The sequence below is a fragment of the Cavia porcellus genome, unplaced genomic scaffold (assembly GCF_034190915.1).
Source record: "Cavia porcellus strain 051 isolate PalLab524CR breed Dunkin Hartley unplaced genomic scaffold, mCavPor4.1 scaffold_7, whole genome shotgun sequence".
Taxonomy (NCBI): domain Eukaryota; kingdom Metazoa; phylum Chordata; class Mammalia; order Rodentia; family Caviidae; genus Cavia; species Cavia porcellus.
The window spans coordinates 12,407,141-12,433,685 of NW_026947490.1; the positions used below are offsets into that span (position 1 = coordinate 12,407,141).

General features: G+C 37.6%; 1 protein-coding gene across 7 annotated transcripts in view; it reads left to right on the forward strand.

The window, feature by feature from the left end:
• Nucleotides 1-26,545, forward strand: part of App (amyloid beta precursor protein) — a 240,414-nt gene that overhangs the window by 124,292 nt on the left and 89,577 nt on the right. For 2 of the 7 annotated variants that reach the window (XM_003467185.5, XM_013149773.3), the window contains exons 6-8: nt 6,140-6,342; nt 23,707-23,874; nt 26,137-26,193. In XM_003467185.5, the coding sequence (XP_003467233.1) occupies nt 6,140-6,342; nt 23,707-23,874; nt 26,137-26,193 (428 nt within the window). The remainder of the gene's footprint in view (nt 1-6,139; nt 6,343-23,706; nt 23,875-26,136; nt 26,194-26,545) is intronic. The other 5 variants (XM_005002496.4, XM_013149774.3, XM_005002497.4 and 2 more) reach the window with 3 other exon arrangements.

Consider the following 26,545-nt stretch of genomic DNA (forward strand, 5'->3'; position numbering starts at 1 on the left):
CCACCAGCACTAGGTTTATCAATGGGTAAATTCATTGATTACTTCAGAGCTGACCAAGCTGTTTTGAGGTGAGTCCTTGTTGGAATCAGTGAGTCTTGGGGATGTGACGTTAGGCTCTACACTTGGTCTTTGGCTTCTTCTTCTCTTGTTTTTCCTTGTTTTGCTTCCTGGCCATGAGATTAGCTGTTTTTTTCCACCATGTCCTTTTACCATGATTTTTTTTGCCTTGGCACCAACTGACCATGGACTGAAACTTCTAATGCTGTTTGTCAACATTTAGACCTCTCCTGCAGTAAATCCTGGATGTCCGGTATAGTATTTTGTTCCAGCAATAGGAAACTAACCAATAAATCTTTGTCGTCAGGAAAGGGAGAAAAGATTTAGGAATGGTCTTGCATAACTAACAAATAGTATTTGCTGCAAAGGCTTATGTCGTCTGACAGCCAAGGACAGTAGACCCTTCTTACCCTAGGATGTATTTTCAATATGTTCTATGGATGCCCTAGATCTTAGTGCCTATGATAAAGTTTCATGTGTAACTCAAGCACAAGAAGAGATTAATAACAAGAACTAAAAATAGAACAGAATAATTATAACAGTGTACTCTAATAAAAGTTATTTTCGGCTTGGGTACTGTTTATTTATGAAATTTTTTATTTACTGTATTCAGACCACATCTGACCATGGTAACTGATCTACCAAAAGTGAAGTCACAGTACTGCGTAGTGAAATTCTTGAGACTGCTAAAGAGAAATTCTCTGGAATCAATTTTTAGATAATATTACCAGTAGGTAACAGATTGTAACTGTGCAACATTAAAGGTATTTCTTTAAGGTACCGTAAAAACAACCTATTTAGCCCTTTGAATACAAACTATCACTGGATTAATAATCAATAGAGATGAGTTATTTAACTCAGCCTTGCTAATGAGACAATGACAAAAGGAATTATAGATTTACAAAACCATACATAAGGTCATAATCACTTTTCCCTTCAGCCCCTCATAAGAGTATTTACAAAGACTGAGATTACTCTAGTGGAATCCTCTCCCTTACAAACCTTCTTTCCTTACAAAGGTAAAGTGAAGAGCATGTAATGCAGATAATTCAAACTGACGAATTAAAAAGCTGAATACAACCAGGTAGCAACTCCAAGTCAGGACCTGAAGGCTCCCCAGTCCCTCCTGCGCCTCCTCCCACTCAGCTTTTGGATTGCCCTGCATTTATCTACTTGGACATTTGCGCATTTCATAGTTTATGTAAATGAACTCGAGAGTATATCCTTCTGTGCCTGGCTTATAGCAGTGCCTTGAAATGGAAGAGATACTGGCTTTTTCTTTTCCTCAACCCATCTGGAAACCTTTCCTCAGAACCGAAGAGAACAAATTCCCTTTCACGTTTTCTTCAAGTTCTGATTTTCCTAATTTAACAGCAAGAACTTGAGAACCTGCATTGCCTTGGGACATGGTGATTTATGCAGGCATTGTAATTTATAGTTGTTAAACTCCAGCAGCCCTGAGAGCTAAGGCAGAGGTGAGGGAGTCATCTGTTTGTCTTTGTGCAAAATGTGCTCATCGTTTCTCTGTTCCAAGCTTTGGGACACTCCCAGAGACCCTTTCTTCTGGTCTACATTAACGTTTATGGGTCCCAGCTGCTTGGTGTTGTGATGTGCCCTGCTGGCCTTTCTCTGATGTGGGTGGTTTTCACTTTGCCTCGTGTTTATTTCCATTCACATCTGAATATGCCCTCTGATGTTTCCTCTTCATTATTTGTCCTGTAATAGGAAGGGAAAAGTCTTATCAGAGACTAGGAAAGGATAGAGCTTTTAAAAAGTTTTATTTAATTTCATTTTTTAAAGGATTGTTTCAGAGCCATTTGGGATTCACACAAATCGAGCAGGAGACACAGATGTTTATGTAGCCTTTTCCTCCCCAGCCGCGCTCCACCATTACCAACTCACCCATCACCCGGGCACATTTGTTACAGTCAGAGAACCTACCTTGACATATCGCTACCACCCAGACTCCACAGCTGGCATTAGGGTTCACTCTTAGTGTGCATCCTGTCCATTTGGACAGATGTTTAATGACTTCTTTCTGTCAACACACTATCAGGCAGAACAGATTCAATGCCTTAAAAGTCCTCTGTGTTCTGCATCTTCATCCTCCCCTTCCTCTTACGTCTTGTCAGCTGCTGCTGTTTTTACTGTCTAGTTTTGCCTTTTCCAGAATGTTTTATGACTTTTTTTTTTACAGAACATACATGGTGATGAATTATTGTGCATGATTTAATAAGAAAGAATTAGAAGTGGTGTGTGTATCTTACTATCTAATGAAACTTTTTAGGAGGCCACTGCCAAGTAGCCTTCTGTCAAGGTCAGCCTTTGTTTAGAAATAAAAGGAGTCATCTTTGCGAACAATTTATCCTTCACCAGTGAAAAATCTTGCATGCTGACACGTAAAATTTTATCATCAGTGATTTATTTCCTTGTAATAACATCCTTTTGACCTCTTTTAATATATTCAGATACTCCTGGGGTTGTCAGCATTTTCAGATAGTTTTCTCATTCTAGAGAAGCACATCTTACTGTTAGTATTTAAAATCTGTGCAAAAGACTTACTCTAGGTTGACAGCCTTTGAAGTTCAGGAATGTAATATAAATATCTTATCCTGTTATCAACTGACTGATCTGTGGTGAATCTTACAGGAAGTTGTTCTGTGATGCTCAACCTGGTCATTCCATAAACTGCTGCCTCCGTGAGTTTTCTTGTGTCTCTGAGCTTTCAAAATCTCCTTACCTAGGGTCACATCACAGAACAAATGTTTGGCATGTGAATTGACAGGGGAAAGTAATTTTTTTCTTTTCAAGGTTTCCTTGAAAACTCATGAGAACTGCAATTAGAAGTTGTAATGTTGGCATAGTTAGTATTTTTGAGAAAGATGCAGCATCATTAAGATACATTTGTGGGTTACCATTTGAAACAGTGTCCAAGTAGATAATTGAATTCAGGCCATCGAAATTTGATTGCAGAAATCAAAGGTACGGTAATAAGAACTGGACCTGAGTTTTCTCAGGCCAAGTAATTTAATTCTCCAGCCAGTTGAACCATTATGTATGTCTGCTCCATGTCATTGTGCCAGTAAATTGTGCAGGCAGATGCAGTGATAGAAGATAGGCATGTAATTTACCCTTTTGCATGGCCAGACACATACCAGAATGCTGATTACTTGAAGCAGCTGTTTTCACAGGCGTGTTTTTGTTTGGAGCTTTAAGAGCAGCATTCCAATGGTAACAGAAAGGGCTGGGAAGTCACCCGAGGGTGTCCAGAGTCATGTTTTCACCATCCCACCTGGCAGCACAGAGCTATCTTAAACCCAGGACACACACTCAGGCCTTACTCCACCCGTGCTGATGGGTATGCACAGTTCTTGGTTTAAGGAGAATGCAGGCTTGATTCAGTTTTACCTGACATTTTCTCTTGGGTTTTGCTTTAATTTTCCACTTAAATTGGACATATAAACAATATTGTGCTTATGATTTGACTGAATCATAGAGACATATCAAACACGATAAGCGGGTGATCTGCATCAGGTCATCTTTCCTTTTTTACTTTGAGGTTCTGTAGTTGAATGAAGAAACAGTAAATTTTGAAACAGCTAAGACACTTAAATTTAATACTCCTTTGAAATTTTGTCAAATTGAGTATTGTGCAGAAGTGTTTCTGTAGGAAATAGGAAATTATTTCACCCCATTTACCTTTAAGCAAATAAAGGCCTCTGTTGCTGGTTATCAAAGCCAGTGCTCATTCTTTCTCTCTTCACCTGTCTCTTCATGGTCCTGTGGACATGTGAAAAAAAAAAAAAAAACCAGCTGGGGGTTTCTGGGTAACATATTACTCAATGATTAAATCATTCTGCTTAATAACTTACTCTTTATTCCTTAGCCACATGCGCCAGACCTGTCTGAATGCATTCATTCATTATCCTTGCATCAGATTTAACCAGTTAGAAGAGAAGGTCCAGACACATTGTAATATAAATTTTGTAAACACTCTTTATCCTACACTTGCATCATATGGAATCACAGATACATGTTCCCAAAGGTTTATACATATCCTTAACATGGATAAAAATTCTTTATATATTCTCTGAAGTAAGCAGAGAATTCTCTCTAATGTGTATTCACTTCTTTGCATACCTTTCCCTTTGCACCCTTCACAAAATTTCTTGGATCATCCTGTTGGACTTTGAATTTCAAAAGTCTTGCATCTAGACCAGGGCTAGAATCACACATCGTTCCCTAATGTGTTTGAAATGAGGTCTCCTCCATCACATTGGACCTGCACTGTGATGCCATGTTTCAAGGCATCACAAGGTGGCTGAGAATAACGTTGCAGATTCCTATCACTTTTTCCAACAATGAGCTTCTCTTTGTTGGCCAGAATCGGCTCTGGGTTAGTAACTCACCTCTCTTTTTTTGTGGGGACTTTAAATGACAGCATGGCAGCCCTCTATCCTATTCCTGCGGCCCTTTTTCTCACATAGATCTGTGGACGATTCTCTTGAACGTGGAAATCCTCTGTCACATCAAGGGCTCTTTTCTGGCTTCTTTGGCTTTGTGATCTGATCAAGGCTGTTTTTCTCTCGCCTTTTGCCAGGTAAAACGCAGTAGACATTCACTATCCAACACTTACATTCCCACCTTCCTTTTCTTCTCTCAAATGTTCTACAGTAAGTCTGCCCGTGATTACCACAGGATTTCTTAATAGGCCTTTTTAATTTTTTCCCAGACACATCCTCCTTTTGTCTTCTGGTCTTGCTGATTTGTTACTCACCGATTGTGCATGAGTAATAAATCAGCAAGACAAAATTCAATGCCGTAAGTGTTACGTTTGATCCTTTTCCACATGTTACTGTGGGTTTACTCATGCCATTGTTCTCAGTATTGTGTGATGTTTCACTGATTTTCAAAATCCTGCTCCCTACTAAGAGAGGAAGGGAGGCACAGGAAGGGGATGAAAACAGAATTAAGATGTGTTGCACACATGTGCCGACTCCCCACCATTAGTGTAATCATTATGTACATCAAAGTGTACTAATAAATTTTTTTAAAATTGCAATGAAAAAATGTTTTGCTGCCTGCTAAACTGTGTCAGCATTACCTGGAAATTCGTCAGAAGTGGAGGTTCTCAGGATGAATCCCAAACCAACTGATTCAGAAACTCTAGGGGTGGAATCTGGTGAGCCTTGTTTTACTGAAGCCTCCTAGGTGATTCTGAGTGCTTGCTGAAATTGAAGAACCACTGAAGCAATTGACAGAATAGGGAGTGCAAATTCGTAGTTCCTTGACCATGGGCTTTTAAAGTCAATCTTCTCCCCTTTCTGTATCCGATTTAAGCTTACATTAGTAGCTTCTGAACCAGTTTTCCCTACACTTACTGAATACTGCTGGACAGGTCCTGTGCGGTTCTTTCTCTTGCATTATGAGAATAACTCCTCTGACAGTGAGCTTGGTTTGGGTAGTCCTTACCCCTCCTTCTTTGATACACTGTTTTAGGACAGTTTTAAGTCTACAGAAAACTTTAACAGAAAGTACACAAGTTCTTTTCTACCTCCTTTCATCAACTCTCCCATTTTCCCTGTTCTTAACATTTTGCCTTAGTGGAACCAACATTGATACATTATTATTAACTCATATCATATTTTACTTCACTTTTTGTGTTGTGCATTCTGTGATTTTGACAAAGGTGTAATGCTGTGCATCCACCAGTGTAGTAAAGATTAGTTCCACTGTCTTCAAACGCTTTAATGATGTACCCTACGCATCCCTTCTGCCCCTTCCTTTGATGCAGGAAGCCCCAGTCTCTTGAGCAGCTCCATAATTTGTTGGAATCACCGTGAAAGTCTCTGTTTGCATCTGTATAAACTAAGAGGAGCTGGGGCCAAGAGTTAAAAGTTTCTCAGACCTATTGAGCTGGAATTTGTCCTTAAACTCGCTGGATTTAAGCTTCATGTGGAGTTTTTTTTCTTCTTCAATGCATGTTCCCTATTAAATTATCAAAATGTCTTCTTCAGTTTTTTTGTTTTTTCTGCCTTGATATTCATGTGATTATGAAGGTAATTTCTGTTTGCTCTTACAGTGAAGACAAAGTAGTGGAAGTAGCAGAGGAGGAAGAAGTGGCAGATGTTGAGGAAGAAGAAGCCGATGATGACGAGGATGTGGAGGACGGTGATGAGGTAGAGGAGGAGGCCGAGGAGCCCTATGAAGAAGCCACAGAGAAGACCACCAGCATCGCCACCACTACCACCACCACCACGGAGTCTGTGGAAGAGGTGGTTCGAGGTAATCCACTGATTGCTTCGATTTTTTTTTTTAATTTCTCAGGATAGAAGGAAACATTATACCAGCCTTTGAAATTTAAATCTATCCCAGCAGCATTGTCTTTCCAACTGAAACTATTTTTTCCCAAAATTATAAGGCTTCTCTCACTTACTGATTTTTACTTTGGTTGTTTTGTTTTGTTTAGTTTTATCAAGCAGTTTAACGATTATGACTTGCTGACTGTGCAGTCAGTTCTGATCCTTGTATGTGCTGTCAACACCCAAGCAGGTGTCATTTCATTTGACAGATAAGAGCGATGTGATCTTCCTTGCTCTGGGTATTGACTGCCTGGCATTGTGGCCTTTTACCCCTGTGACTGCGAGCTCCTTGGGGTGCGAGAGGGGGTTGACTTAGGTATCCTGTAGCATGCGAGGCTTTAGTTTTGTGAGTAAGTGGTTGGATTTTATTAAAGAAGGCGATCTGCTGCTACAAAATTTCATTTGAATGATTTGTGCTATGAGGCACTTGTTTAGTTGAGGCGTATTTATACCATAGTGCATTCAAGACACGGATATAGTACCAGTATCTTCTGAGACTTTCTTCTGTTAAATCAGTATTCCTGTCGAAAGTGCTGTGCACCAAATGAGCTCAAGGCTTTTCTTTTGTTGAAATAAAAACAACTATTCTTATGTGAAACATTCAAAATAGAATAATAGCTGATAAATTTTAAGGTCAAGTTGTTTGGAGGATGATGTGTATTTGTTTTGAAAATCTAAATTAAAGAAATATGGATTGATTGAATTTCAGTGTGTTATAAACACTTATTTTCATGCACAAATGTTACAAGTCTTACTTTTTGTTAAGGTAAGATGATTCAGCTCTGTCATAACGTTAGAGCTTACAATATGCTGCTTTTTCTGCGTGAAGTACATACATTCATTACTAGTTATCTCTTTTCCTTTGTTGCATTTTTTATTTTATTGGGATATAATTTATGTAATGTAGGATTCATTCATTTTAACCTTATCATTTCAGTGGCCCTAAGTAATTTATTAAATTGTCTAGCCGTCACCATAAACCATAGGACACTTGTTTACCCCAGTGGGATTCCTCAGAGCCATTCACACGTGATCCTAGTACTCACTCTGAGACCCAAGAAAATCTTGATAACTATTTGTCTCCACTTTTGAGCAAATAATAAAAGTAGAATCATACAATATACAGTATTTTATTTCTGGCTTCTTCAATAGAATTTTTGAGGTTGTTCATTTCTTTAAATTGCTCCCTTTATAACGCAGACTATTCTGAGTTAAACAGAGCTCAAAATGCAACGAAGGTATTATACATTCTTTATAAAAAGAACAATAGTTATATTCTTCAACTCTTTGTCTCCCATCTTTTTTTGGTACCGGGGATCTCGCACTTGCCAGGCAGGCGCTTACACTGCTGAGCTAGATCCCCGGCCCCCTTCACTCCATTCTTAATGACAGCTTCTGAGTTACGTTAGCACGTTTAAGTGAATGTGCAAGTAAATGCATATTGCATTTGAATCAGTGATCTTCTAATACCCAAGGCATACCTTTCCCGAGTGTTTTTCAAATGCCTTTTGGGGCCAGCAGTGACAGATCAGTTCAAATAAACTTGTTAGCTCTGACTTCCTCACTGAGAAAGACAGGTTTCTTAGAGTGTCTTCTTGAAACCCAAACAGTATGTGCCTGACATTATAATAGCTAGTATTCTGCCATGGGACAGACGTCCTTGTGATCTCCATCAAGATAGCTGTTTCTACAACAATTAAAGTTTATTTGCTTAATATAAAATACTAGTTTTTAGAACTCCTCTTTGGTACAAAGCCACTTTGCCAGACTGAATAGAACATATGATGAGCACACACAGGAATTCCAAGCCAAAGAAATTACAGTGATTTGTTTTACTTAAAATATGAATGCACATCTTCCTTTAAAAGTACAGAGAGCTACCAGGTTGTTTAAAGAAGGGCTCATGTAGGAGATGGCATTTCCACTAGAACTAGAAGGCAGGCTGGTGGTGTGTCAGTGGTGGATTTTGAAATATAGTACATTAGCAAAATAACAAAACAACTGAGGTGCTGTGGGAAGGTATATGGCATGTTCAAGAGACCACATTGGTCTGATTAAGCTAGAGTAAGACTTTGAAGAAATTAAATTGCGGTCCAAAAGGCAGAGGCCATCAAGTATGGCAAGTATGGACGTTAATGGAGAGTGATCAGTACACCAAGTATTAGTTCAGGATCTACTGTATGCTACAGGTTTTCTTGTAGGTAATGAAGACATTTTGATTTGATATTACTGCTGTTGAGGTGGCAGATGAACAAGAAACATAATGTGGATACCACATAAACTTAGCACATATTCTAGACCAAGAAAGAATTCTCTTTCAATGATACATTCTTGTTATCTTCCAAATTAGTCTGTTTTGCTTTTTAGTAAAATGAAGCATTTTCGATTTTAAAGTAGAGAACATAGACAAAGGCGGTTAAAAGAATTTTTAAAAACTAAAAGTTTGTAAAAACTAACCTTAAAAGGTAAACAATAATGTTGATGGCAGGATGTGTGCGAAAAATGACCTTCTAAAAGCAAATGTCTGGTTACTTAAAGGCACCAACTGTTAATGTCAGAAAAAAAAGAACCTTTTACTCTTAAAATGGGCAAAAACTATAATTGAAGCAAATATTTCTGAGAAAGGGTGTCAGAGAACATGCTATGATATATTGTGTCCATCCAGGGTCGGTTAGGTCTGGCCTGGTTTGGTTGTGTATTACTAGCTAATTCTAAAAAGCAGATGAAGAAGTTTTAGATGGTAACATTAGCAAGTTAGAAATTTACGGCCACGTTGTTAATGTAGAAAGTGAACTGTGGTTTTTCCCTAGTGGAAAGCAAATTCAGCGCCATATGTAATTGCTCACTTTGTAAAAGTCATATTACAGGTATGCTATGTGGCTATTGTTGTGCGCTCAACATCAACATGCAAAGTGACTTGCAAAGAAAAGATGGTGAAGGAGGCTGTTAATATTTGCTGTTAATATTTCAGGCCTCAAAGAAAAATGTCGTTGGCAACCATACTTAATAAGAATTATTTCATCATCAATGTTACTATTTATTAGTTCATTATCAATATATATTACTGCTAACACCAGTCCTTACCATGATTTGTTAAAATCTCAATACTTTTGTAACACATTTAATTTTTTTTTTAACTTAGAGAAAAGATAGAAGATATTTTAGCATGGTCAGAAAAGTTTCAACCATATTGTGTTAGAATCAGTGGTACCAAAGTAGGTATGCTTGTTCTGTGTTATTAATTTTAGAGGGAAAGGGTATTGTTTAAAAGGAAGCACATCATTGCAAAATCCATTTAGCTTTCATGTGTATCACTGTCTTTGATAATTGAGGAAAAATTGGAGTAAGCCATCAGGAATGTGAGTAAAACAGTAGTACATTTAGATGCTGGTTCATAGTTCTGTGTTTTGAGATTGTATTACAGTTCCTAAACACAAAATTTTAGGCGTTCTGAGGCATAAATTTCCAACTGTGATTACATGCAGTATTGTAATAAATGACATATTTGCTTTAAGCCAATTTTACATGCCCAGTGAAACTCTTATTTTTACCTTATGTCATTTTTTTCAGGAAACATTGTTTGTGTTCCTGCAATAACTAGATACTTTGCTATTATAGAAAGAAAACTGGACCAGAGCAGACAAGTTTCACCTGCTGAGGTCTTGTGGCAGATTCACACTGAAAAGTTGTATTTTCAGACCTACCATTCTCTCTTGCCCTTGAAGACAAGATTCTGTCCTATAACCCTTGTAATTTTGCTTTGCAGAAGAAACATTACCCCACACCCATGCATCCCCAATTATAGCCAAACCAACTAAGATCTAGAAAAAATTGCGCACAGTGAATTAACTTGGTCAGTATTAAAGTGGGCTTTGGGCCCAGATGGGCCAGTATATTGCTATAACAGTGCCTAAAATACGTTTACTTCCCTTTTCTTTATAAATGTACCCTATTCATTTAAGTTGTGTTCCTTTATATGAGCTTATTCCTTTGCTGTTTTCATGTATTTCTCACCCTTTTATTCACACTGAGCATTTTCATTATTAATAGGACCAGAGGTCAGTAAATAATAATAGGAAATCTGGAAACTACAGCCCGTGGACCAAAACCTTTGTAATTTTCTAAACAAAAGGTTTTATTGGGAAACTCCTAGCCAGATGATTCACATATTGCCTATGGCTGCATTCCCACAATAGAAGCAGAGTTGAGTCAGACATCATTGGAAACTGCAGAACTGAAACATATACTACCTGGAAATGGAACAGTGGTTGCTAACCCTTGCAATTGTCCATAAGAACGCTGTAGAGGCCCTTATATTTCAAGTACTACCATATCTAGCTTTTTAAAAATTTTATTTAAAGAAAGACTAAACAAAACAGAAAATAGGTAGAAATAATACATATGTTCAGAGAAAAAAATGAACAGTAAGAAATCACTAGTTGATGTTTACATATTGTCGTTTTACAAACAGTTGTTCAAGATATAAAAATGTAACATGTAAAGTGGGAATTCAAACAATGAGACCGCAAAGAGTTCTGTTCAACTGTCCAACAAAAACTTAGTAACATGGTTGTCAATCCTATACATTTAAACATACATGCAGTTATCCATAGCTTCATTTATGTTTAGATTAAACAAATTAAAGCAGGTTAAGAGCATGCTGAACAAAGAATAATAGTATTGCTGGATTTCACATCATGACACACTCCATGAGCAGCACTGGGTACTGTAGTGTCTTTTTTTAAAAATTGAATTTAAAGAAAGATTAAACAAAACAGAAAACGGGTAGAAATAATGGATAATTTCAAAGAAAAAAAAAACAGTAAGAAATCACTAGCTGATGATTACAGATTATCTTCTTACAAATAGTTATTCAAGATACTAAAGTGGAGCTTATGAAGTGGAGATTCACACAGTGAGATTGCAACCAGTTCTGTTCAACTATCCAACAAAAACTTAGAAATATGGTTATCAATCCTATACACTTAAACATACATGCATTTATCCATCTCTTCAATTATGTTGAGATTGAATAAACCCAAGCAGGCTTATATCACTCTGAACAAAGAATAATATTATTGCTGGGTTTCACATTGTGACACTCCAGGATCAGCACTGGGTATTTTAGTGTCTCTTTTTTTTTCAGAGTATCTGTTCATTTTATCATGTGTCATATGATCAGTTCTCATAAACTGTTTATAGATTCTACACATGCATGACTCTTAACACGTATTTTTATCCTTTCTATATTAGAGGGAGAAACAAAACAAAGCAAGGCAAAACAAAACATTTTCCTATAAACACACTAAATGAAACAAACATATAAGACTGTTGTACAAATCGTTCTACCATAGTTCCTGTGTTGTCTCTTGTTATCTCCAATAGAATTGGCTATATCATCAGACATAGTATAATAGAATATGTCAGTACATAACAGTATTAATAAAAACACAACTTTGTATATAGTATAGAACTTGAAAAATCGGCAGTTATCAAACCAGAATGTGTATCGTTGAGTCTTGTCATGTTCAGTGTAGTTGCCTATACTCTCAGGCTTGATACTATCAATCATATCAATAAAATATTCTCTGCCTCATTTCTGTTATGTTCTCTTTTTGGCATCAGTTGTCTGCTTATCTTCTTCATTCTGTTTTCTGCTCCATTCATTGAGGCCTCTCTGCCACTGTACCTGGAATCCTAGTACTTTTCTCTCTCTCTAGAATGCCCTGGAGTATTCTCTGTAGAGTTGGATTGGTGGTTGCAAATTTCCCAAGTTCCTCTTTATCTTAGAAGCATCTTGTTTCTCCATTAATTTCTAGAGACAGTTTAGCAGGGAATATCAATCTGGGTTGGCTGGAGGTTATTTTCTTTCAGGGCTTGGAATATTTCGCTCCAGGCTCTTCTTGACTTGATGGTTTGTGTCGAGAAGTCTGTTGTTATTCTGATGAGCCTTCCTCTGTAGGTTATCTGTTTCTTGTCTCTAACAGATTTTTATATTCTGTTCTTATATTGAATTTCTGGGAACTTGATTATTATATGCCTGGGTATAGTTTTGTTTTGGTTTGTAGGTGGCTGGAGTTCTGTATGCCTCATATATCAGAATATCATTTTCTCTTCCTATGTTTGGGAAGTCTTCCTTAATTATTTCTGTGAATAACCTTTGTAGTTCCTTTGTTTGTATTGCAGCTTCTTCATTTACATTCTTTATTCTCAAGTTATAGATCCTTTTGTCATCTTCTAGCTTTTGTATTGTTATTGCTTGTTTCCTTGTTATTTTTAAAAGTTTTCCCTTTCATAGTCCCACAATGCAAAATTGTCCTCCAGTTTGGATAATCTATCCTTAGTGTCTTTCAAGCTGATTTGCCATCTTTCCATAGAGTTTTTATTTTTCTGGTGATCTCTTTGAATCTGCTTCATGTATTCTATATTATTTTATATTCTTCACCAAATGGTTCTCTCCTTTGTTTGAGTTCCTCTCTTCTTCCATCTGTGTCTGTTTGAGGGGTGCTTGGTATCTCTTTTATTAATCTTCTTATATCTTGCCTTATTTGGCTAATTATCTCACTTTTGAACTTGACTATGAGGTCCCGAATATATCTCTTTATGTCCACTGGCGCTGTGTCTGATATTGCATGTTTGCTATTCTCATTCTCCTTTGTATTTACCTGTCTTGGGTCAATGTTCTCAGGGTTGGGGCCTGGGGACTTTTTGTTGTTGCTTCCTCTTCCCATCTTTTTTTGCTTCTTCCCAGAGGCCCCAGTTTCTTTCTTTGTTGGTTACAATTCTTCTGAAGCGCCCTGACTAGATGACCCTTCACATAGTGTTAGTGAGTTTCAAACAGGCACAGCGTATGCTGGCCCCTCCCCTTCAGATCAGTCAAGCAGCTGTGGCCTGCACTACTGTATTACTTTGTGCTGCCTCCCTCCTAACCAGACAAACCTCTGAGGCCCCATTGGGCCAGTGTGGTTAGTGTGTACCACTGCTGCAGGGACTTGACCTCAGATAACCTATTGGGTCTCATCCAGGTCACGTGACCCAGGTCTAGCTCACTCTGCCAATCCCCTTCGGGGAGGGAACAATTGACTGAAGTCACTGTTGCCCCTTGTACTTGCCAGTTCTGCCTGATCCAAGAATGTCGCCAGGGTCCTCCTATTTATAGAATGGCTCTACTCCCATCACTCACCACAAGTCGATGTAGGCTCCCTGCCAACTTAGCTCTCCATTCGTCCTGCTGACCCCCAACTCACTGTAACTGCGCCTCCAGTGAGTAGAAGCTGCGGAACCTTGGATGGCTCGGCAAGTCGTGGCAGGACCCCTGGCAAGTTGCATCAGGACCCCAACCATTTGTGGGGGGACTGCGCCCAGTTGCGGCAGGACTTCTCAGCAAGTTGTGGCGGGACTTCTCGGCAAGTCGTGGCTGGACCCCCGCAAGTCATAGAATTGGTCAGTCGCAGCGGATCCTTGGATGGTTGGCAAGTCGCCTTAATTTCTTCTTGGGAGGAGAGAATTCATCTCCCTCTGTTTGGGGCTCCCCGCTCTGTATTATGTTGAATTCTAAGTTGACTCTCTCAGGGAGCCTCTGTAGCCAGTTGTTATCAATCCACCATCTTTTTGAATCCTCTAGCTTTTCTTTTTCAGATTTTTTTTTTTTTTTGCTTGTTTTCTGCTTTTCCTTTTGATTGAGTTAGGAGCAGACCAGTATCGTAATGTAGGGAGTTTGTCTTAGAATGCTTAAGAGAGAGTTGTTAATAATTTTATAGCCATGGATCAGTTAAGCAACGTACTTTTGATGTGTACAGTGTAAATATCAATGTTATCTTGTGTGTTCGTTGTGAGAATGACTTGTAGAAAAATTATGATAAGCGTTTGCAACAGTATCAATAAATGATTTGTTTTATAAGCAGTCTAGCCAGATTCGATCCCTGGTTCTACAACCTACGAACTACGTATTTGTACAAGTTAAATAATGTTTAATCTTTATTGATCTCATCTATAAATGTGGTCCAGTAATATTTACTCAACATTAGCTATTTTGTGAGAAGTGAATGAAGTAATCTATAGAAATATTTAGCATAGTTCCTTTTAGACAATAAGGGCTAAATTACCTATAGCTGCTGTAATTCCAGTACTCAAATGTGTCCTAAACATTAGAGAAGTAGTGACTAATACTAATTAGTAATGCTAAATGAATTTTAAAGGTAAGGTGACAATTTTTTTTTAATTACAAAAAGGTATTCGTTACCTGTTGATAAATAGAGCTAGTTTTTGAGAACAGCATTGTTGTGATTAAGGCAGCTGAAACCATTTCTGGCTGAAAATATTTTGGTGAATGTGCATCATATATTAAAATACAGTTAAATTTTTGCATTCAGCTAAAAATCAAATAATACCATTTTAAATGCTGTTACATTTCAAGGTAGAGTTTTATTTCTTGCAGGTATTTTATATTTTGTAGAAATCATTCTACTAAATGGACAAAGAGAGACATGGATGGTGGTAACTCAAACTATCACATTGATGTTGAAGCCATAATGTTTGATCTAAATGTTGCTTGCCTTGGTGACTGACATTGTAGAATTAAATTATTGTTCTGCCCCTCTGGTCACTGTAATCTGGGAGAAATGTCATTGGCCACACATCCTCTTCCCCTCTCCCCAACACAGATGAGGTCCTTCTAGGTAAAGAGCACTGCATTGGGTGGTAGGAAATGGCAGATGGATAGCACATGTTCTTTCCAGCCGCACCTGCACAGTTTTGGGAAGAATGAGTCTGCTGCTGGGAAGGAATTTTGACAGAATGGAAGAGGAAAGTGCTCAGCCTAAGGATCGCAATTTTCATTGAAGCATTGAGAGAAGTTAGCGTTACAATGATTATCAAGGAAGAAAAGAATTTACTAGATGATAAACATCACATACAGTAAATCCAGTAAATGAAGCTGGACTTAAAAAGAGAATGTTGAGTTTTGCCAAACTTTTCCCTGTTGATTAGAGATATTTACTCTAATATAAATAAAAGCAGTAATCTTGTCCCTGTAAATAAAGTTTTATAACCCTCTATTCTCACAACATCCAGTTTTTACCTGACAAGGCCACTGAGCACAGCTTGAAAAACTGCCTTTGTTTTCTTTTTCTACCCCCAAGTTATACATCATGAGGGCAAAGCCCCTTGGCAACATGTATAAAACTGAAGCCCTCCCTTTGTTCAGGGCTCAAGCTTTTGGACATGAGTCTGGCTGAGTTGGTGTACACCTGAAAATAAAGTCCTTCCGTTTCCCCATTGGTCTCTCCACTCTCTTCAGTTCTGTACATAGGCATTATAAATTAGTGTCCACTGTGTTGGTCTCAAGAGTAAAATAAATGAAGCTTAGCCTAATTCTCATGTCTCCAATTTTACCTAATGTAATGGTCATGACTACAGCTATTTTGTAACTTAGTAATGAGATTCTTGTTTATTATCATTTCATATTTAACTTTCAGAAACTGCTAGATAAAACTCTGAGCTTAATTTGCTGTAAACATAAAAGCAAATTCCCATAAATTGTGTTGGAGGCTTCCCTCCCCCAATGGGTCTAAAACTCCAATAAGTATTTGAGAATAGGCCAAAGGACAATGCGCCATTTTTGAGAGGAAGCCTCAGGCCTATATCTTCCTATTTTGATTAAGTCAAATAGGAGGCACTCACATTCCTGCACCAGAGCATGACATTCCTTTTAATGTCAAGAGAACTAGTGCCAGCACTGACCATAAATATGACAGGTGGAAGCCTGTTATTTTGTGCCCTGTGGCAAGGCAGCCATTTGTACTGTGTTTGCTGTATACTTTGCTAGAGACAGAATGAAATGTATCACTGTTCTGTGTAGTTTTATATTCCTAATATAGAAAGCTCACTCTAATAATGAGGTTGCCTAAAGGAGACTAAAGAGCAGAGACATATGAAAGAGACAGCAAGTATACAGAGCCCCCTCCTCATTCTCGTTCTTTGGCAGTACTGTGAATTGAACCCATAGCTGTTCCCCTGAAGTACAGAGTTCGTTAGGATGCAGTTTGCCTTCTGTGAACTTTAGAAGTCAGTAGTTTGTTCTGTTCACCAAGATCTGCACTTCTCTGTAGCAAATTGCTTTTAAACTTGGTTTTGCTGGCAGTATTATTTGTTGGTAGTATCTCATTATTTTTCATTTTTCATTTCTATATTTTTTTATGTCAGGGTTCTTTAATTGACTGGTAGACTAATGGAAATAATCAGCAAATGATATCTTAGTACAATTATATCTAAACTTAACTTGAAATAAAAGAATTTTAGTCCATTTCACTTAAGGGCCAGAAACCAGATTCTAAAAGAATACTAGCCTTTCTTCTATTTTCCTCCAAACTTTTATTTTTTATAAATATGTGCAAATGCCACAGACACAACAATTATATGTATTTACTCAAGAGTTTGTAATGAAGAAAAAAAATCTAAACAAAACAAAAAAAATTCTAGCAAATTAGAGAATGCTCTATTTAAACATTTGTACTTTTTTATGGGCACAATTTTTAGCGATTCTGTATGTCCAACAAAATATTGTTTCTAAGTGCTTGGGCAGGTAAAAAATCTGTGAAGTCTGAGGAAATCCTTAGTTTCCTTCTGGAAAATTACGTATGAAAGTTTTCTTAAAGCAAAGGGGATTAGAGCTTAAGCACATGCCTCTGTCCCTATTAAACCATTTATCTTTCTGAAAGTTCTGAAAGGAATCGTTTCCAGGTACTTCTGCCAATATATCTGACTTTTTGAGATCCTGTTAGTAGAAGAATGAAATAGTAAGGAAGGCAAGTATGACTGGATCTTATATAAAAATGTTCAAGAAATACTAACCTTCAAAATTTTAAAAATTTAGAGACTGCATGGTAAGGACAGGAGCTTTAAGCAGAAGAATTATTAAAAGTGTCCTATATTACTATATTTACTTTCTAATGGTAAGTCTATTCTAATGTTAATGAGGGTAGTGGTCTCTTTTTATTAAATTTACATATATTCTTGTTGGATATCATTTCTGAAATTTACTATGATAGTGTCATAGACATGGGACAGAAATTTCTTCTTTGCACGTGACCCTAAGTCTTTGACTATGATATAAGTAAAAGAAGTTCTTGCTGGCGAGCTCTTACATTTTTCTCCTTTCTGGACATTTACTAACATTTGTCAGACAGAATTGCTGAGATATTGATGACTGCTGTGCTGCAGACTTCGTAGGCAAAATGACAAAATATAACAAAAATCCTTCTGATGTTCGCGTAGAGTATGGCAGGATTTCTGAACTTCAACAGTACTGACGTTTGAGGCAGTGTAATTCTTTGTTTTTGGAGCACTTTCTGTAGTTTGCAGGTTGTCTAGCAGTATCTTTAGCCTTTACTCACAAGATACCATGGTACCTTACTGTTCTGACAAGCTAAAGTATTCTCTGAGTGGGAATGGGAGGGAAATCTCTTGTTAAAAAGAGGTGATGTTAAAATCTACAGTGATGTCTAGCTTTAAATATATGAACAGAGAAATACGCCTCCTGTACCACAACTCGTCTTAATGTCAGCAGTAATTCCTACCTCAGAGCCTTCCACATAGTAAGTAGCTAATGAAACCCCTTTACTGAGCAAAACTAAATAAAATAAGAATATGCAAAATATGAATACATACTTGATAAGGCAAAATGTATTAGTTAAGATGTGCGATACAGTCTATTTGCTTATATTTAGAGACAGAAAATTCCATAAAACAGTTTAAAATATGACATACTTCATTTGCCATACAGATAGTGAAATGTGTAAGAAACTATCTTCCTAGTTTTGGCTTTTAGTCTTTTCCCTAGTAGTCTGTTATAAAAGAGCAAATGGTGTTTCACATCCGTATTATAATCAGGGACTCTGCTGTCCTCTGATGGAACCTGTCAATTCTTTCCTACTGAGGATGTCACAAGGGGCCAGTTAACATGGAGAGGCAGACATGTTCAGACTCTCCTAAAAAAACAAAAACACTGTAAAACAACAGGACCATGTTCACAATGCCTGACTTATATGTAGAAGTGTCTTTTTTTTTCTTCCAAGAACAGAAATGCTATCTAATCTTTTTTTTTTTTTTTTTTTTATAGAAAAGTAGCACAAGGAAGTACATTCTAAGGCCAATGTCTTTTATTTGTTGTCTTCATTATTTTTCTAAATAAAAATAAAAACTTTGGTACTTCTAAGGTTCACACTTGTTACAGGAATGATACCATTTTCGTTTTTTGAGAAGTTAGGTGCTTTCACTGACTTAAATATGAATAACAATAATTACTTTATTAGATTTGAGGCAGAATTACAGTTATTTTACTTATGGCAGCTTCAGACAAGACAGAATTTCAGCATAAAATAAATATGTGTAGGTAGTTTGTTAAAATTGGGTTTTTGAGGTGTGTAGTTGAATGTTGAGACTAATTTGTGTTGCATCTTTTTCCCCAAATATATGTGAACTGATAGTAAAGTCAAATCCTGTACAACTTTTACTAATTCTTGTCCCAGGTCCCTGTGGAGCATACTTGAATCTTGTATCTTTGATTTTGACCTTTTACTTGCATTTAAATGATGTCATTGATCACTTTGTTTCTCAAACTTGAGTAGCCATTTGAATCCCTCAAAGGTCTTGCTAAACAGAAATTCTAAAGTCCAGTGGAGTCCAAGCATTGCTTGTCATGGATCCTGCTTTGAGGACGAACCTCTAATAAGGTCTCCTGCCTTCCGTACTGTGTAGAATGAGACAAAGAATAAAAAAGTAAAAGGTGTTCTTAGTGTATTAGCAATGCCTGTAATGCAAGAGAACTCTTAATATGTCCACCCACTGAGGTTTTTTTTCTAAATTTCTACCTCCAGACTATGAATATTGAACAAATGTTACGATCTCCCTGCCTAGTGATTGGTACCAGTTTCACCTGTGTCATTGGTGCCTCTTATTGGAGGAAACCAACTGATTTTCTTGTCCTGGAGACACTTTTTTGCTATATTGTGAAAGCCAATTATCAAGTCATTGAGAAATTTTCTTTCTTAGTTCTTCTTTGATTGATTTAATTCTTTGATTTTTTAATTAGAGTTTTGTAGGAGTTTACCTCAAATTTGATGCATATTTTGTTATGATTAAACTAGTATTTAATGGTTAGGAATGCTGATATAAATGGTATTGTGTTTTAAATTTCAAATTCCACTTGTTTATTGCCAGTATGCAGGAAAGCAGTTGATTTTTGCATGTTACCCTTGCAGGTTGCAACCTTGCTATTATTGCTTATTAGTTCCAAGAGCTGACCCTTCTTTTATGTTGTCTCTATAGACAATCACATCATCTACCATTAAAGAGAGTTCTATTTCTTCCCAATCTGTGCTTGAATTTTCAGTGGTGGGAGTATTTATACCATGAAAATTGACAGCTACCGTAATTGAAGAGTTTCGGTTTTCATTTTTCTGGAAAAAGCCAATTTTTACACATGGTCTTACTTCTCATTCAGTCATTTCCCTTTACTTTCCAACATAGGATCTGATAATGAATTTCTAGTTTCAGGCTTGTTATTTCTCTGCTGTACTTTAGCTTGTCCATGGCACTCAGTGAAGAACAAATTTTTTCTCATAACAAAAAGAAAACAAAAACTGCGGAAAGATCATGATATTATCCATTAGGAACTCACACTAACTATCCAACCCAGGAGTACTGATCAGCTTAAAACTTTACAAGTAAATTTCCTTTAGATGGCATTTTATAAATAACCTCCAACATGGAGAACTGGGTGAGGTATATTTAGAAAGACAGATGTATTGGGTATCCTTAGAGAATAAACGCATTTTAGTTAAAGGGCCAGCCAACCGGAGTTACCTTCTGAACATTTTCATTACAAATAAATACCCACCTCCTTCTACTAAGTCAGTAGTTTCATTGTCCTACATAGCTATTTGTATTATTAGTAGGTATTTCATCCTGTATTTGGAGCTTAAGTTGAGTTTTGTCACAAGACTTCAGTTCATAAGACTTAGGAGTACTTGCCTAATTTTAGATCACTCTGTTTAATACAGTATCATTCCTAAATGTTAAATATTTGATCATTTACTGCCCTGATAGACTTCCCTATCATGGTTATTTGATCACTGCTTGCTAATATTTTCAAGCATTTGACAAATGTACTTTTAAAAAGTACATTATACTTTTTAAAACTTTTCCTGGTAGTTGTAAAACTATCAGGAAGAACACATTCTATAAAAATAATCAACTTTCTAGTGTGTTGACTTTTAATTTTTTTTTCATCTGTAGAAATCAAATATAAGTGCATACACCTAAACTTCAACAGAATTGGTTCTGTTAGTTTAGGTTCATCCATATAGTGTCCCTTATAGCAGTGTTTAGAATTGGATCAGAAATTTACAGTGATAAAAGTAAAGTTATTTAAAATTACATTGAAATCAGCCCTTTTTATTATTAATGGATTGAATGATTAAACGACAGTAAATCAAAATTTATTTGAAATAGTGAAAAATATTCAGCATTTCAATATTGAATACTGTGGAAAATACTTGAGTCTTATTTTTGTTTTATTTCTGTTAGATTAAGGTAGTGATTTATTACAAAGGCAAACTCTTTGTCATCTTACATTTGCCCTTCTTACTCTACTTTAAAATTGGAGAAGCAGCACAGGATACAGAATTTTTAGATAGAGGAAAGACGATATGTTTGTGCTACACATGAAACTTTAGCAACTATTCTTGGAAAACAGGGAGAAAATTATGCTACATAATTATTATTTTTTCTACTTTAGAATGTGTGGTTCTCTCTTGTCTGTAAGTCTCTCTAATTTGATCAGAAGCAGTTGGACTGGTGACTGTCCTTTAGAGATTTAGAAGATCCCGAGGCACATTTTAGCCCTATTCTGCCAGTTTTGAATGCTTTTTCTTATTGATTTCTATTGTGGGTCACTGGTCTAATTTCTTTAAATAAGCTATAATACAGAATTTTATGGCCATTATAGAATTAGGCAGAATAAAAATAAAAATGAGTATACTATATATTTCACTAGTAGTATAAGAACATAGTAAGTATTGCAGTGCCATTTGGTCCACCTTCTGGACTGGAGATTTTGTCGTATTAGAAGTACTCAACTGTTTTTGGCCACATACGGATAAATACCTGTGATGAGTTCTCTTCTTTAATCCTTTTTTCATGCTATTGTTTAACTTACACCAAACCAAAGTTCTACCGTTGATACTTTGTGCATGAGAAAATTCATAAGGACAGATTTAATACATCTGCCAAGCTTTGATGAGCCATGGCAGACAAGTGTCAGAAGACATGCAGTTGGTGGTCTAAGAGAGTAAGAGTCGGCTTGAGTAGTTGAGGCTTGATGTATTTTGCTGTCATTACTCCTGTGACTCGTGGCTGTGCCTTGGGATGTGGGAATTCTGTCTTCAGCTGACATTAACAGCCGTACTAATTCATAACTCCAGCAGCAATTCCAGCCACAGAACCATAGTCTTATACAGCCTCAGGAAAGGTCGATAAGTAGTGTCACATCTTAGAAACATGAAGGAGCATGTGACAGGAGTATAGATAGACTCATGAGGGAGATACAGTGAAGGAGGAGAAGCCTTGGAAGTGTTCCCTACACCTGAGAGAGAGGATCAGGTCTGGAAGTGGAGAGACTGCCACTGGCTGTGGTTGGCAGGGCCTCCAAGTGCCTTTTAGCTCTGTGGTTCAGAAACTGCTGTGTCACGAACTTATAACTAGCTTATCCTTTATAAATGAGAGTGCAAATCCTGTGCTTAAGGGGATGAATAAAACTGCAAGGTAGATGAGATCCTGGAATCAACAAACCAGTTATTTTCCCACTACAGGAGAAAGCCAGACTTGAGAGAACGTGAACTTTTAAAGCGCCTGCACCTAGTGAGATTACCTCAAAGCTTGATGCCCTAGAGTCAGGTATTTCCATCTAAAAACCATCAAAGAGACCCAGAGCATCTTATATGTGTCTGTTGCATGTGATACACCCTCTGCAGCGTTTCAGGCTTCCCTGGGCTTGAGGCTGACTGTCAGCTCCTCGTCCCATCATCATGATGGTGGCAGCTTCCAGTTTCGCCACCACTTCATTGCATCTCTTCAGAGAACAGAACATGTAGGAAAGTAAAATGTCAGCTCCTTTTCCTTTGACTTCGTGACTCTTTGTTTTTGGGGATCGAACTCATTGTTTGATGGGGATCATCAGTGTGTTGAATATTGTTCACTTGGAAGCTTTGTGTGTTCACTTGCAAGCTTTGGCATCTGAGTGGCTTTTATGTTTTAGAAAAGCGTTTTTTTCGATGATATGTTAGTAGAACCAAGACTAGAAAGCAAGACATGTTCACGTGCTCTGGCATCAACCAGCAAGGGCAGGGGGTGAATTCAGAGAGAAAAATGGGGCTGTTTTACTTCAAGCAAAAATGGAATACATTAAGTTTAGATTCTACTTCCGATCGTGATTAACTTCTAAATAGCACTGAAGGCTTTATGATAACATTAGTAGATCATGGATTATGAAACTAGTCTTGGGGAGGACGGCAAGGCATGTTGACAGGTAAGATGTAATGTAAAACAGTATGTGGTATATATTAACAAATTAGAGTTTGTTGGCTGCATTTAATTGTTTAGAACATGATTATCCAAGTTAAATAGATAAATAAAAGTTGTCTTAAATTTCATTAATATAATTGACTGCAAATCACATTTCCAGGCAGATATTATATATGTTTTCAAATATAATCAATGGTTAGACCGGCTTTTTCCAAAAACTAGAGAATATGTATAATTAGTTTTATACACAAGTCAAGGCAATCCTGATTAAGGAAAATAACCAGATATTTGTGAGAGCGTAAATATTTATATCATGTGCAAAATGATCCTTTTACATCAAAGTTGACTTAAAGTTTTTTTAAAAGTTTATTTTTTTGTAGAAGAGAATTGTTTTGATGTTCAGAAACCTTCCATCGCTTAAAATTCACCTAAAAGCAGCAAAAAGATCTTTCACTTCTAGCCAGAGTCCTTTTGTGACTACTGAGCCCTGCACACTCAACCAGATGAGAAAATCCCCTGCTTTGAGAGGTGACTGTGAGGTCCTGTGGCTAATGAAATTCCTCAGACAGCAGCAGAGGCTGCTAATCAACCCAGTCCAGGTCACCACCTGGAGGATGAATGTGTGAGACAAGTGAACGTGTGTACATGAACAGAGAGCCAGTGCCTTTTTATGCTAAATGTGGTTCCCCACGTCTCCTCTGATTAGAGGTGTGCTCTGAACAAGCTGAGACGGGGCCATGCCGATCAATGATCTCCCGCTGGTACTTTGATGTCACTGAAGGGAAGTGCGCCCCATTCTTTTACGGCGGATGTGGAGGCAACAGGAACAACTTTGACACAGAAGAATACTGCATGGCCGTGTGTGGCAGCGTCAGTAAGTGGACCCCTTCTCCAGCCTGGCCACCTTTCGCCTTTCTTGCCACTGACTCTGCTGTTTGTAACAGATTGATTTTCTTGGTTCATGAGAATGGGCCTGTTGCTACCACTAACCCATTTCTGTCAACTTCTCTAATTTCCCGGAGTCTGCCACAGTACGTTCAATCATGAGCACATCTTTCCGTCTATCTCTAATAAAGCATGGCCTTGGATGTGTTCTTTTCTTAGCTGTTGTAGATTCCTCTTGCAATCTGCAAGGACTTTTAAGTGCTTCTCTTTAAAACGGAACTGGAGTGGCTGTTTTGTCTTCTGAAGCCATTTCTGCAGATGCATACCTACGTGTTTGTCTGTGTACGTGTGTTCGTGTTTATGCATGTGCACTATGTGTGCGAGTACACTTTACTTCTGGAAGCCTGGCTAATGAGGCTGCAGTTGCCTTGACAAGGTGCCTTGCTGTGATGAACACCATCATTGCCTAACGTGTATCTTTTATTGGTGGGACAGGAATGAGATCGAATTGAGCTCGTATATCTCACATGCCAGAGCGCAGAACTCTCCGTGTTGCCCTGAGCTCAGTACATGGACATTTGTATGGTCAATTTTTCATTTCTTCTCTTGGAAATAGAAGAAAACTCTTAACATTGGGAAACTTCAGTGATATAAGCTCAGGCAGTATAATTTTATTGAACATTTAGCTTTCCATAATTCTGGGGGATAGGTATACAAAGTTATGATGGTTTAAGTCTGCAAAACTAAACTTTTCCTTGAAGAATTCTCAGATATATAAGACTTGTCCTCCTGTTACTTGTCTTCCAAATTAGATCCCCCAATTTTATTTTTTTTCATAACTAGGAAGTTACGTATGTCAGTTCTTCATAACAGCAGTTAATCCTTGATTTGATAAAGATGGATCTTAACAATTGCATTTCTTTTTGAGAAACTTGCCTCTTTTCTTCACATGTCCTAAGGGTGGCCGCCACCATTCCCCGCCTGAAATTCTGGAGACCTATACATTATTTTCCAGATGGATCATAGGATTAAGCAAAGCAACAATAGCACCTGCGTCGTTAAGACCTTCCCTGTGAAGGGGCCCACTATGCAAGTGAGATGTAATGGAAAGTCTGTGTGGTTCTCCTGCCCTCACTTGCTTGAGATCACTGCTGCAGCCCTGTGTGGGAACAAGTTCAGGAACTGGTTACCCAAGCCTTCTTTTCTTGGCCCTTGATTGGATGATTGCAACTTCTAGCTCAAAAGACTGCCTGCTTTAGTTTCAAAGAAGTTAATTAGGTCAGGTAATTTGGAGCACAATGGAGGATTCTATTGGCTGGCTCTTTTTTGGAACAAAGAATTTTTTTGTTTGTTTGTTTGTTCCAATGATGCTAACTGGTTTAGCTGCTAGGTAAGATTTTTGCCAGATACAGATTACACATATAATAAGAAACTTTGACATTATTAACAATGAAGAATTTGCCTTAAGAGATAGAAATTACCTTCCCAAGTGGTCCCATTGTGAGCCTCCCCAACACCTTTCAATTTGATGAGTTTGAGAAAGCAGTAGTCAGCACAGATTGGTTGGAGATACCAGAGCAGGCTCTCACTTTACTGAGAAACTTGCAAAAGGGAGACACCCCAAGCAGAAATCTAGTGTGTCAGGCAAGCAGCTCATACTTGGAGTGGGTTTCAGAATACTATTTGGAAAAAAAGCAAAGGTAGGGCTGAGGATGTAGCTCAGAGGTAGAGCATTTTTGCTGGCCTAGCATCCTCCAGGCCCTAAATTCAATCCCCAGCATCATCTCTAAAGGAAAAAGAAAAAAAAAAAGAGAGAGAGAGAGAAAGGGGCTGCAGGGTTGTTAAATGGGCAGACAGATGTAAGTGGAGAACAAAAGGCTCATCAAACCACTGACTCAAGAGCCTGACGTTGCCTTGTGTGTACAGTGAAAAGAATAGAGATATTGCAGCAAAACTTGGCGGAAAGGAGACAAAATAGCAGTGAGAAGCCCTCTAATAATGCTTGGATTTCCAGTCAGTGATACACTGTCCTGCATTCTCAGATGTTAATTTCTGTTGAAAATAGATTTTTATGTTTGTTTATGTTCCCTGTTTATGTTATGTACTTTTGTTCGCTGTTTATTTTTTGTTTGTAATTTAATGTTATTTTTGTTCGTTTTGCTTTGTTCCAGTAGAACCCTGTGAGTTTCAGCCATTATTCCCATGTTTCTGTTTTTTTGTTTTTGGTTATTTTCTCTTATTTTCTCCATAGTGTCCCAAAATCTGCTGAAGACTAGCGGGGAACCTGTTTCCCAAGGTCCTGTTAAACGTATGTTGCCATTCACTTGGGGTGGGGAAGGGAGGCATTTATTGCATGGCTGGATTTTAAATTCACCATCACATTCTTTGCATGGGTTTTGTTTTCCGAAGACCTGTCTTTTCTTTAACGAACTGTGCGTTCCTATTCTCTTGCTTGTAATTTTGTCTAATTTTTGCCAGGCAACCTCAGATGTTGGGCTGAAAGCACTAACTAAAGCTTTTTCTATTTCTGATTAATTTCCTTTTTTATTTAGAGTGGTTCAATTAAATATTGTGTGTACAATGTTAGTATCATGTTTGATTTGGCATCACTCTGGTTTCTTAAAAGCTGCCAAGATGAAGTGATTTAGCAAGAGACCATG